This window comes from Marmota marmota, unplaced genomic scaffold, assembly GCF_001458135.2.
Source record: "Marmota marmota marmota unplaced genomic scaffold, marMar, whole genome shotgun sequence".
NCBI classification, from domain to species: domain Eukaryota; kingdom Metazoa; phylum Chordata; class Mammalia; order Rodentia; family Sciuridae; genus Marmota; species Marmota marmota.
In genome coordinates this window covers 2,218,333-2,231,638 of record NW_026000021.1, presented here as the reverse complement: position 1 = coordinate 2,231,638, position 13,306 = coordinate 2,218,333, and the positions used below count along the sequence as shown (strand labels likewise).

General features: G+C 41.2%; 1 protein-coding gene across 6 annotated transcripts in view; it reads right to left on the bottom strand.

Moving 5' to 3' along the window:
• Positions 1-2,232: 2,232 nt before the first annotated feature.
• Positions 2,233-13,306, bottom strand: part of Ccdc93 (coiled-coil domain containing 93) — an 86,372-nt gene continuing 75,298 nt past the window's right edge. For 5 of the 6 annotated variants that reach the window (XM_048810430.1, XM_048810431.1, XM_015501708.2 and 2 more), the window contains 2 exons: positions 11,700-11,813; positions 2,233-7,196 (listed from right to left, as the gene is read on the bottom strand). In XM_048810430.1, coding sequence (XP_048666387.1) covers positions 7,143-7,196; positions 11,700-11,813 — 168 coding nt within the window. In that variant the 3' untranslated portion in view covers positions 2,233-7,142. The remainder of the gene's footprint in view (positions 7,197-11,699; positions 11,814-13,306) is intronic. The other variant, XM_048810432.1, reaches the window with a different exon arrangement.

Here is a 13,306-nt window from a genome sequence, read left to right as displayed (position 1 = left end):
TTTTTTTTTTTTTTTTTTTTTTTTTTGGTACCAGGAGATTAAACCCAGGGGTGCTTAACCACTGAGTCATATCCCAACCCTTTTTATTTTGAGACAGAATCTCACTTAGATTTGCTTGGAGCCTTGCTAAGTTGTTGAGGCTAGCTTTGAGCTTCTAATCCTCCTGCCTCAGCCTCCCCAGCCACTGAGATTATAGGTATCTGCCACCATGCCTAGCTCATCTGGATTATGAGTGATCTCTAACTGGGTTCCCTGTAGCCTGTAGGCAACACAGCCCCAGAGGGATCCCTATTAAAACGAGGCCAGAACATATCACTTTTCTACTCAAAATCCTCTTGTAGCTTCCCACACAGATTCACAGATAGTCACCAAACTCATCTGGGTATGCTTCTACCCAGGGCTTTTACACTTGCTATTCCCTATACTTGGAATTTCCTCACCCAGGTCTCTACGACTTACTCCTTCACTAGTCAGTGACTGAGGTCCTCTCTAGCTTCTCAATATAAAATTGCCACCACCACCAAAACAGACATTCCTGACCCTCCTTCACTGATTTAATCAGTATGTTGAAGAAACATGACTTACATATTTCTTTCTTTTGTGTCTTCCCCATTGGACAAAGCTTCTAGGAAGGCAGGTTCTCTTTTCTGTGTTTTTCATTTCTGTATTTCGTGTTTGACAGTAGAAACTCAAATATTTGTTGGTTGAATGCACCAGTTAACAGGGATTTTTCTCATTGAACAAGAACATGGAAGCAAGTGGGACCAGGTTGGCTCAGAAGCTCATCATGCCTTCAGGGAGCCTGATTCTTTCCATCTTTTCAGTTGGTCAAGCTCAGTGTCTAGATGGTGAAGTTGCTCAAATCTTGTCATTTCCTTGACAAATAAACAGAAAGGGCAAGCAGAAGCTCTCCTGATACAATTCTGGCTGGTTATTAGCAGGAAAGTTTTTCTGGGACTCCTCAGCAGTCTTCTCGTTGTTGGTCATGACTGGGTTAGACATCTATTTATAAATCAACCTTGGAAAGTAGAAACGGGATTCTCATGCCTTTTAGAACAGCTGTTATGACGTTCTCCTGGAGCTGAACGAAACCAGAGTTCTGTTGGTAAAGAAAGAGGGGTGGCGCACACTTGAATTCCAATGAATTGGGAGGCTGAAGAAGAAGGACCACAAGTTCAAGGCCACCCTTAGCAACTTGGTGATGCTGTTTCAAAGTAAAATACAAAAAGAGCTGGGGATTTAGGTCAGTGATAAAGTACTCTTGGGTTCAATACCCAGTGCCCTCCCACACCAAAAAATAAACAAGGGTGGGAAGGATCACTCACAGTAGATTTCCATTCAAGATTGGAGTGGCTTCTGGAAAATGTTAATCATTCCCATTGGGCCATGGCTCAGAGGTACCATCCCCATGTTTTGTACCCCAAAAGTCAGGAAGCACAATTGCACAGTGATTCTCATGACATGCAGGCAACCCTACAACGGGGTTTAGGGTTCTATCGTCTTCACAGTCCATTTTCTATCCCTGCCAGGCCAACACACTCACACAGTGGATAGGAATATTAGTCAATTTTCTGTTGCTGTGACAAAATACCTGTGAAAATCAACTTAAAGGAGAAAAGACTTAATTTGGCTCAGAGTTTCATAGGTTTCAGCCCATAATGGGCTCCTTTGTTTCCAGGCTTGTGGTAAGGTAGAAGAGCATCATGGCAGAAGGGTGTGGAAGAGCATCATGGCAGAAGGGTGTGGCAGAGCACAGCTACTCATCTCATGGTGGCCAGGAACTGGGGGTGGGAGGAAGGGGTCAGAGACAAGATATAACCTTCAAAGGCAAATCCCCAGTAACCTACTTCCTCCAGGGGGGCTCCACCTCCTAGTGGTCCATTCAGTTACAGACTCATCAATGGCTTAACACTTTGATGAATGAGTGCCCTCAGGACCCAACCACTTCCCCAAAGCCCCACCTCTGAACATTGTTGCACTGAGGACCAAGCCTTCAACACATGAGTCTTGGGGGGACTCTTCATATCAAACCATAATAGTGCCGAACCTGCCTCAGTGTCTCAGCTCCTCAAAGCTATTACATCAGAGGACAGTCCCTTCCACACTGGCCTATTACCACCAAGACCCAAGCAAGAGACAGTTTTACTGCTTCTGACTCAAGGGCTTTATTTTGCTTAAGAAAGTACATTTATGGAACTAGAATCCTTTATTTTTTTTGAAAACTAAACCAAATTAAAATTTAAAAACTATTTATTTTTGAAAAGATAATACATGTACATGGTACAAAATTCAAAAGGTACAAAAGTTATACAGTGAAGTTATTCCCACCCCTCTTCCCAGGGGCAACCGAGACTGCCAGGTTGCTGTATAACTTTCCAGAGATATTATATGCATATGCAAGCAGACACGTATCATAGACATGAGTGTATGTGCTCACATACACGCACAATCTATAAGCACATTTTTTTTCCATTCCAAATACTAGTATACCATGTGCCTTTCCCCCCCACTTAACCATGCATCTTGAAGATCATTCCATGGCAGAACACATACAGCAGCTCTGCTCTTTTAAATTTCTGCCCCACTATAGGAACTGGCCATAACTTATTTCACCATTGCTATATATTGATTGACAGTTCCCAACTTCTGCTATCACAAACAATGCTTTAATAAAAATCCTTGTCAAAGGAAACATTCTTAGGTGTAGCACTACTGGTTTGAAAGGCTGTGCATTTGCACTTGTGACAGGTATTGTCCAACAGTCCTCCAGAAGGCTGTATAATTCATACTTCTGCCAATGCTGCATCTGAATGCTGCTTCCCATAACCTGGCAGCATCATCCCATTTCTGGCTTTCATGTGGCTGAGACATTTTCTACCAACTGACCTTTAGATTTCATGAACTTTTTGGAGCAAAAACATACTCACGATCTTAGATGACATTAGTGTGTACCCTTTCTCTTTTCCTTGCCTATTCTGGGAGAAAAAAATGTATCTCTAAAAGACCTCTGAAAGTTTGAAAACTGACACCTTTTTTCATTCCAACTTTCCAGGTTAGAGAAGAACACAGTCAGGGAGAGATCGTCCTAGGCTGATGAATAGAACTGTTGGCCTGTTTCAAACTAAGCATAAATTAGAGGAAAGGTTAAGTCTAAATTTTGTTAATACAGGGATGCAAAGCTGTAATTTGGAGAGGCACATTTATCCTAGCATTTCCTGGCTTTGAGCCAGATGCCAGAGAGACCACAGAAAGACAGACAAGGTCCCTGTTTTTATTGCCCTAACATTCCAGAATTTAGGGTGGGCAACAGAACTCACAAAGGACTAACTGACATTCAAACAGTAACATGTGCCATCAAGACAGATAGCAAGGGATGGACAGAATATGATCAGGGCCAGAGACCAAAATTAAATGGGTTTGTATGTGTATTAGGTGGTCATGGAAAACCACAGCCCAAGATCTTGGAGGGGACAGAGCTCTATGTAGAGGAAACAGCAGAGTAACAGCCATTTTAAGGGCATGAACTTGGTCCATCTGAGGAATTGAGACAGGCTGATGTGGAAGAATCAGAGTATTCCCTGGGTTGTTAACTATGCTGCAGACCAGGTACTAAATCCCCCCAAGGATCTTACACAATATATTTATTATGAGAAGAAAGGAGACTTCTATCAATTACTTTTCATGTAACATTTCAGCCTGTTTTCATGTGATATAAAAAAGTATGCTCTAAACTGAGTATAAAAGACCAGGCGACTGCATGGAGGATACTGAAGATGCATCAAGCAAGGCACTTCCCTGGCAATGCCCAGCCACAGAGACAGATAAAGGCACCCATCTCACTGGGATCTTTAGTGTACTGTTCTGTATTAAGATGTTCTACCTCATGGCCAACATGGGCCACAAGGAAGTCATAGAGCACCTCCTTAAAGTGTTCTTCCTCAAAGCATGCTGCAAGCCAACTACCTGTGCTTCCCACAAAGGACTCAGGCTCAAACTGTTAAAAGTTATTGCTAGAATGCCTAATTCCCTCTTAAACTGACCATCTGTAACCTGCAGAGTCGGCAATACAAGACCACATTGAGGCAGCAGAAATCCATGCAACACAGACCTCAGGTCACAGCTGACTGTTCCAAGTGCCCTTTCAGACAGGTCTACTCGGCTCACCATAGATACGATCAGAGCTTGTCAATATGATAACCACACGGCTATAGCGTCTTGCGAGGTAGTGAGAAGGCTTCCTGAAAGCCTTCCCCAGCCTCTGCTCAAGGTTTTTAGGAGGTCCCAAGGGTTTCAGTATCATGAGGCAGTGTTTCTTCAGTTTGGTGAGGTGGCAAGGCCCAGCTTTTCTTAAAACAGGGACTATGAACCAGAACCAGTTAAAACATGAATGTTAGGCTCTAAGCTTAAGGCTAAAAAACTTTGTGTTCTTCATTAAAAGAATACATACCCTCTTGTGTGACTTGACAAGTGTTCTCTAACATACTGCACCTCCCTCTAGTGGTGTCAGCTCACCTGTTATCCCCAGACACTGAACACAGCCCAAGGACAAAAACAAAATGTCCCAGGTATCGCCTCATGAGCATCTAGTCCCATTCTGCTAGTAGCAGCTGAGTTTTGTTTAAACCAGCCTCATGTACTCCATGAGAAACGTGTAAGAGTGAGGGGAGTCCCTGACCTAGAGGCTTGACAACCAGCTCTGGGCAGCCAGCTCCAAGAGCAAACTCACTGCTCTGAGCAGGGAAAACTGCTTACTTCCTGGGGAAACCTGTTTTCTCCGGAAGCATGCATTTTATAAAAAGTAACTTAAGGTTGTTTCTACTCTTGCTTATAATTCTGGAAAAGTCTGCAGGTTGTGCAAAACACAACATTGTTCTATGTATATCTGGGCACAGGGAAAGACATGGCTCTGGGAGGACCTTTGCTGTCATCTCCAAGTGGTTTCTGAAGTGATCAGGACCTCAGGGCATTTCCTGAGCCTAGAAAGCCTGACTGCACCGTGTAGCTAATGTCCTAATTACTCACAATGGCGCTGTCCCTGATGCAGGTTGTCTGTAGAAAACAAAGAAGTCTCCAGATTGCCTTCTGTGTCTAATCCAAAGTGTTTAAGCAATGGAGACTAATTTATCATTTGTATTAGGCCTTGTGGTTTAAAAAAAGAAAAAGAGCATCTACCAATGCCTGGCTATACTAAAACCAAACAAAACTCCTGAGAAACACAGCTTAAATAAAATACAAGTCTCCATTTAAGGCTTATTGGTTACTTTGAATCACTTACACCATACTTTCCAACCAACACAGACAGGTGAACTCCACTACCTCCAAACATCACCTGCCCCTGCCTCCCTAATACAAATAATCACATCATCTCCTACTGCTCACAAAGTTCGGAAAACAGGGGCAGAGGTGGGGGCCTACAAGCTTGTTGAGAAGGTTTCTCTGAACTTGAAACAATTTTCAAACATAATCAAACTGCTGTCTCCTCCTTTCTTTAAAGTCCCACCTGTTGTTTTACAATTACTTGCTTCAACTAAACTGAGCCCTTTTAAAACCCCACATAAACACCCCTCCAGGACCAGCGGAGGTGGAGATGCACACAGCCGAGAAGTGCCAGTGCAGATGCTGCTGTTCTCACCCAGCTCATCTGGAAGGCTTTGCTGGCACCAGCACAGACACACTGATGGTGGTGTTAAGCCAGAGATTTTTTTTTTTTTTTTTTTTAAAGCCTGTATACTTAGACCTGCATAATCACATCCATTAGGGAACTAAAAATGAGCACAGTGTTTCTGTGACTGTGCTGAATCCCCCACTTGCCTGACATGTTCAAGCTTTTATGTTTTATGGTCCAAACCTGCTGAACAGTGTACATGTGCAAGGTTCATGAAGAAAGGAATAGAAACCTCACACTGAGGTTTCCTGACCCTGACTAGTCATCAGACTTGAGAGACAGGGCAGGAGCTTTCGAGTGCTCACTTCCAAAAGAAAGCCAACCTCTCAGCTGCCCTCCACCATCCTCCAAAGTCTGTTCCCAGCCCATCTCTCCAGCTGTTCTTTAAAGCCTCCTGCAGAGACTGGCTCATCCCCTTCCCCACACCCTTCTGAGATTTTAATCATAGTGCACCTGCATTTGAAACCACATTCCTATCTTTGCCCAGCATTCTAACATCATATCCCCCGCCTTCAGATCTAGCCCAGATGCTGTCTCCCTTCCTTTCTGCACAGCCTCCTGCTCCTCCCTTCCCAGTGGTACCTGCTCGTGGTCTTTCCCTCGGCCTGCCCCAACAGCACTGCAGTGTAGTTTCCTTGCTTTGGCCACAGTGTAGAAGGATAAGACGAGGGGGATGAAAAAGCCCATTCTTGTGTTGCCTGTGGCTCGAATGAAAATCAGGACATGGAAAGGTGTAATTCTTATTGAATCATCCTCAATATGAGGCCCATTGTCAATTTTTTTGACATGATCTTAAGTACATAAGAATTAAACCCACAACATTGAGCTTTCAATCCAGTTGCTAAGTATATCATCCAAGCCTTCTGGCTGGTACTGATATCTTGAGAACCCAGGAACAAGGCACCATGCAGGTGAAAGGCCCAAGTGACGAACACTCACATGGGCTGATCATTCATCCAGCAGCCTCTTTTATCGAAATAAATCTCAGATGAGCCACGATCCAGGGTCCTGTGAGCTATATCTGCTCCCTGGGCCATTTGCTGGATGCCTGGCAGTAGGGGAAAGAGACTGGGTTTTATACTTTGCTGAATCTCCCTCAGTGTTTATTTCTCAGTGGTCAATTAATATTTGCTGAATGAAAGAATTCTTCTTTATTCAGAGAGTCCAGACAAATACAGGTACCTTCATAAGTGCAATGTTACTAGAGAAATAAGTTGAATGGACAGAGAACATAGACAGCCCAATTTCTTCATAGGTGATGGGTCATATCCAAGCTAATGCTTACACTGTCTGATTCCATCAACAACAGCCAACAGAGATGAAATGGAAGCAGATAGGAGAAAGAAACCATCCATGGAGTTGAAATCAATACACCTGCATCTCTCTACTGTTGCTTTCAGAACCATTTCATGATCTTGTAGTGGATAGATGTGGCATTAAAAATCAATCAGTGACATACAAAAATGGCTGGGAATGTTCAGGAGGCCTTGGCTTTCATCTTGGACAGCAGCATCTCGTTCTTGCGGCCCTCCTAGAGGAGAAGCAGAGGGAGAGTACAGAGAGAGGCGGTGACTATATTACCATCCACATGGGGCACAGTCTGTCCTTCCCTCCAATCGCCCAGGAGACACCTGACTAACTAAACTAGACTTCTAGCACATGTCTACCAGCAAGGTGAAATCTGGTGACTTACTGACCTTCAATGAAGATATATTGATGCTCAGTTTCTGGACTGTCAGACTAAAGATGTGAGAGTTAGGCACTATTATTCCAAAAGACCTCTTGAAGGTTCTAAACTCTTCAAGGGACAGAAGCCTATTATGGTGAGAAGTGGGAGAGGCCTTGAGAAGGAAGCCCTAGAGAATGTGGTAGGCAAAACACTATAAATTCTTACCCTAGCAACAATGAAGGCAAGGGGTATTCTTGATTTTAAGAATTAAATTTATAGAAAACAAGATGAGATATATTTATCAAGGGACATTCCTTCCATAGTACTGAAAATGAGCGGTACAAAATCTGTGCTTACAGAGGGATAACACTGGGCCTCTTGTCCTGTGGCACAAGTCACCTCATTCTCTTCTTTGAACATCTTCAAAAGCTCCCCACTGTGCCTTTCCTGTCCCTCTATTCCTACTGGCCCTGACAGCTCAAGACAACTTCATCTTCTAGCAAATGTCCAACACAGCCCACCCTTTCCTGGGCTGGGACACAACAATCCCTGTGTACAGCTCACAGGGCCCAGGTGTGGCAGTGGTTAGGCCACTATGGCTATCCTCTGCTGGAGAACCATTTATTATGAGAGAAAACTTTCTCTCATCCCTGAACTCTCTGCAGCCAAGATCCTCAAAGTCAATTTTTCCTGGGCTCAGGTGCTCCAAGTGCCCCGCTCTTCTATGTTGTCACAGCACAGCTTCAGTGACCTCAGTTTTCTTATGAGTACTGGTTTATCTACAGGGTTTAGACTCATCTTCCACTTGGAAAGCTGGGGAACAGCTGGGCTCCCGGGCTGAATGGAGGTAAACATGGCTTCTTCTGTCAGAAGCAAGGCGCTCTGATACTTTTGAACACAGTTTTTGGAAAGGGAGAAATAAGATGATGTTGGGTTCCATTAGAAAAGTTGAGAAAATTTTTCTTTTTAAAATAAATTTTTAACACCTTCTTGAGGGGGGTGGGGAATAGAGAGGGGAAGAGATGATACAAGAACAAGCACATAGTTATACTGTTATATTGTGTATTGTACACTCAATTTTTGTAAAATTTTAAAGGTTTCCAGAATAAAAATATGAACAATAAGTTTCAACTTTCATCTTACCTTTTAAATGAGGCCAAACTACTCAGCAGCATCAAAATACTTCTGCTGTAAAGAGCCCCCACTATGGGTAATTCTGTATATCACCTCACACTGAGATAATGTTTGAATTTTTCAATAAAGATATTCCAGCTGTCACCGGCTATATGTGAGCACTGACTAAATTTCATGCAATCTACTGAAGCCTTTTGGGAGACTACAGAATGATATTGTCTGTCTCTTCAAAGCAAATACAAAAGGGCCCTTTAGGTATTTCTTCCTGGATGGAAAGGGAAAATGTCTCATTACCTCTCTCTTTCCTGCTGAAGACTATATCCAACCCACTGTGCACCAGAGACAGCATCCAGCAGTGAGCTCAGCTCACTCAAGGTTATGTCTTCAAAGCTAGCTTCATGAAAACATAGGGTTTTTTTTATTTACCAGTGCTGTGGCAGAACATTTAAATTTTAGTTTCCTTGTGAGAAACTGTGGTTTAGAAATATACATCATAATGTGATTTAGTTGATGAGTTGTTTCCTGATTTTCCTGGCAGACTTGTAATTATCAACCTCACAGGGTAAGTTAATGATTTTAGAGAAAACCCAACATCTCTAATCAGAAAGGTATTCATACTATAGGAGGCTGGGTGTCACCTTGAGCATCTGACTTGGTGCCTAAATAGCATCCATGGGCTCTCACAGGTGCTTAATTAATTTGATGTAAACCAAATCCAATAAAGGAAACTGCTAAGGTAGCAAAGGACCATGCTCTGGACAACAATACTGTGCCTTACTGGGGAATGATTATTATTGGCCAGTACAAGTGCTGGGGACCAAGAAGTGGGCAGAATTCAGAACAGAGGAACAGAAGGCCAACCAGCTGGGAAGAGGCAAGGAAAGTGGGTAACAGAGAGGATTCTGGGAGACTCAACCCTGAGATGAAAGTTTGACTATTCAAACCTTTCCTATTTCAAATGAGATCTTATCTGGGACTACAATGAAACAGAAAATCAAAAAATCTGAAAAACAGCAGAAAAAAGCTGAAAAACAGACATATCTATGTCTTCAGTGACTCTGAAGACACAGGGTAGAAACTGGGGGTAGCCAGTGAGCCGCACTGTCACCTGTGGTGGCCACAATTATCTCAGAAGAACTGGTGGGAGAAAGTTTAAGACTTGGAATGCTGACTCGATTGCCAATTTAAAATTTTTGTCATGTACAACATTAAAAATGTTGAAGCTTAATGTTTTGGAAGGAGCTGCAGTCCACGAATGAGTTTTTCCATTTTATTTTCATTTGCTTTGATTCTGACAGCTTTATATTTATCCTGTGTAACTTACTTGTTTTTTGTTTCTATACTGTTAAATGGGCAGTGCTGGAGTGTCCAAGCAACATTTGAAATTTATTCTGAGTCTTTTCTCTTTGTGAGCTATTTGGATTAAAAAAGGAGAAAAGAGCTCTGGAGGGAGCAGCAGAGTCCTATTTGTTCCTTGTCAGCTCACTCACTGGCCCTATTGAAACTTCATCTCTAAACTCTGCCAATCACAGAGGGTCTCAGACCACAGGACAGCACCCTCTCTTTGAGCCTCAGGGCCTTTACACAAGTGCTGCTTCCCAGCTGAGTCCTACTGCTCCCAAAGCCGAATCCTGCTGCCTATACAGTATCTGACCATGCAATTAACTGGTCCCCTCAAATGGCAAAGTTTATCATTGTTATTACTTATTCACCAGAGTTTCCATTTGTTTCTGTTTCTTACCTTCATATCTATCTCTTCCACCACAAGGTAAGCGCCTTAAGAACAGGCACCAGGTCTGATTTACAACCTGGTGTATAGCCAGAGGCAAAGTAGGAACTGGGGAACATTTAAAAGGACGAGAGTTGAGAGTTTGAAATGCTTGGAGGCTGTGGCTCCTAAAAGTTAAATATCCCTGTTTTTTGTCTCTCTCTCTCTCTCACACACACACACACACACACACACACAGGTATAGATAAAGAAGGAAAGATGTGGATAAGGAAGAAAGGACTTAAAAAATTAACAGGAATGGGCTGAGGATGTGATTGGGTGCTTCTCTAGTATGTGCATGGCTCTGGGTTTGAGCCCCAGCAACAAAAAACCAAAAACTAAACCCCACAAAACACACACACACACACACACACACAAATACAAACAGAGCAACAACAACAAAAAAACTGGAATAAAAGTACTGACATGTAAGATTATATTTCTTATTTTGTAGACCAAACAAAAGCTAGGATACAGCATATCTTTAACTCCTCTGTATTTTTAGCAGTTTCTGAACTCACCAAAACCACATGGATTCAGATTAGGAAGGGTGAAGGAATCCCTGGAAATAAAGCTACTGAGATTCCTGGTAAGTGACAAAATTGCAGTCTCCTTTTTTGGAAAATATCTTAAGAAAAAGGAAGACATGCAGGTGAGGTGGCACACACCTGTAACTCCAGTGATCCAGAGGCTGAGGCAGGAGGATCACAACTTAGTGAGACGCTGCCTCAAAATAAAAAACAAAAAGGATGGGATGTCGGATGTAGCTCAGTTGTGATCTGTAATTGGTTCAATCCCCAGGATCAAAAACAAACAAACAAACAAACAACAACAACAAAAAAAAAAAAACAAGAAAGAAAAAGTCAAACACTTGTCCTTCTGGAACAATGAAGAGCAACCCTGCCCAAATGCAGGGAGGCAAACAGAAACAAACGCAGCTAAGTGTTGGTGTTGGGTATTGGTGCCAGAGAGGAAACTACAGCCTAGTGGCACAGGTCACTGCCAAGGTGCACAGCTGCTAAGTGGCAAAGGAAGATGGGAACCGAAGCCTGTCAATGTTTTCTCTCTTCCCGTGTGGATTCTCAAGGTCCCTCCCATACTAAGACTGGCAGGAGAAAAGACTGTATATATTAATCCATAATGCTGTTTACAGGTGGACCTTGCTGCAGATGTATGGAGTCATTTCACCTTTGAGTTTAATGCACTATCTAAATTTAAAAAGAAAACAAAGATGTGATGTTTCTTATAACATGTAATTAGACCCTCAAGACTGGCCAGAGAACAATGCAACCTTCACCTACCTAAATGCCACAAGGTACTGCTAGAACACACCACCAATTTGTCATTTTCCCTCACAGACAAGAAGAAAACAAAAAATCCTGCTCTGATTTTTCAAGGCTCATCCTGAGGTGAACATATACTTCACTTTAGCCTTAGCATGTCTTGCCCAGCTCTCCTCTTACCTCTTTGAACTCTTTCACAGTCTTAAAGTATAGCCTCTGCTTTTCTAACAGCTCCAAGTACTGGTCATTCAACTGGTCTCTTCTCATTTTGTTCTCTTGTTTCTTCTTTTCCATCTGTTGAAAACATTTGGGGACATGGTGGGTGATGAAAAGGTATTCTGACAAAGATACTGCTGCTGGCCATATCTGAAGGGCAACCATTATTAACATTTTTCATGGATTTCCTTCCAGTACTTTCCTTCTACATGTAGTTTTTGAGGTTAGTTTATTAATTTGTATGTTACATGAAGTCTCTATAATTTATTCAGTAATTTTCTGATCACTGAATGCTAACTGGTTTCATTTTTTAAATATATATATATATATATATATAATTTTATATCTCTTTATATATACATATCCTATATAGAAAGAGAAAGCAAATAGACATGTAAACATTTACACAGCCATTATCAACTTATGCAATTTAGCTTGTGACAAGTTAAACAGTTGATTGCTCCCTAAGTCATCTCTGATTATTAAAAAAAAATTGATTCAGGGTTAGAAATTGCCTTTCTGTTCAAATATTTATAACCTATAGATTTAATGTATATGAATCTATTCTATTATTCATATACATTTTACAGCTCATGGATTTTTTAAAAAATTTTTCTTTAATTTTGTTCTCTTAGGACATATTCAGTTGACTTCTGGGTTTCACATCTTCCAAAGAATGAGCTATATTTACTGTGGTTATTTTTCTACCTTATGTTATGATTGAGTCCTGTCCAATAGGGAAACACAGTCTTTATACCATTATGCAAGGAATAAATGAAAATATGTAAAAGAAAACCATCACCAGTAGCTCACAGCAAGCAGTAGTATAATCTCACCTTGACAAAAACAAAAGGTATTCCAGCATAATGTAATAATTTAACCAAATTCAAAATTATGGAGACAGATAGATACCAATATATGGAATCACTTGGGTTTTTCCTATCCTTTTGTTTGTTTTTGAATAAAATAATGTAATTTCTAATGTAAGTTAAGAACATACAAAGTATAAAAATGATTCACCTTGGCGTACTAGAAATAGTTTGGGTTAATATAGGAGAATGCTAAGTAAAGATAAATTTTACCTTATAATTTTTGTCATTTCTAGTAACATTATATGTGACAGTAAGTAAAATAGACATTTTTATCTCCATTTTAACTCTTAATTTGAAGGCAGGTATAAAGACACATTGAGAAAATGGACTGCTTTATTATGAACAGTGATTATGCAAATATACCAAAATATGTACCAATATTCCATTTCAATTTTAAGGCTTATTATACACATTTCCAGGTAAGTATGACTTACAAAAATTGGCCAAATATAGAAGATGGCTTCACTATAAACTAGCAAAAAATTATCTGAATAGTTCACAAATCCCTTTTGGAAATGTCTGATGTGTTGTATTTACACCACCAGGCTTCTCTCTAATATTGTTAGCAATTCAAGATAGCATTTTTCTTTTTCTACTTCACTACATTTATAAACCATAGCGTATTTTGGTGCCAGGTGCAAGGGAATTCCAACTCTAAGTTCCAAGTTGGATTTTTTCTTTTTCTGGCCAGGCCAAGAA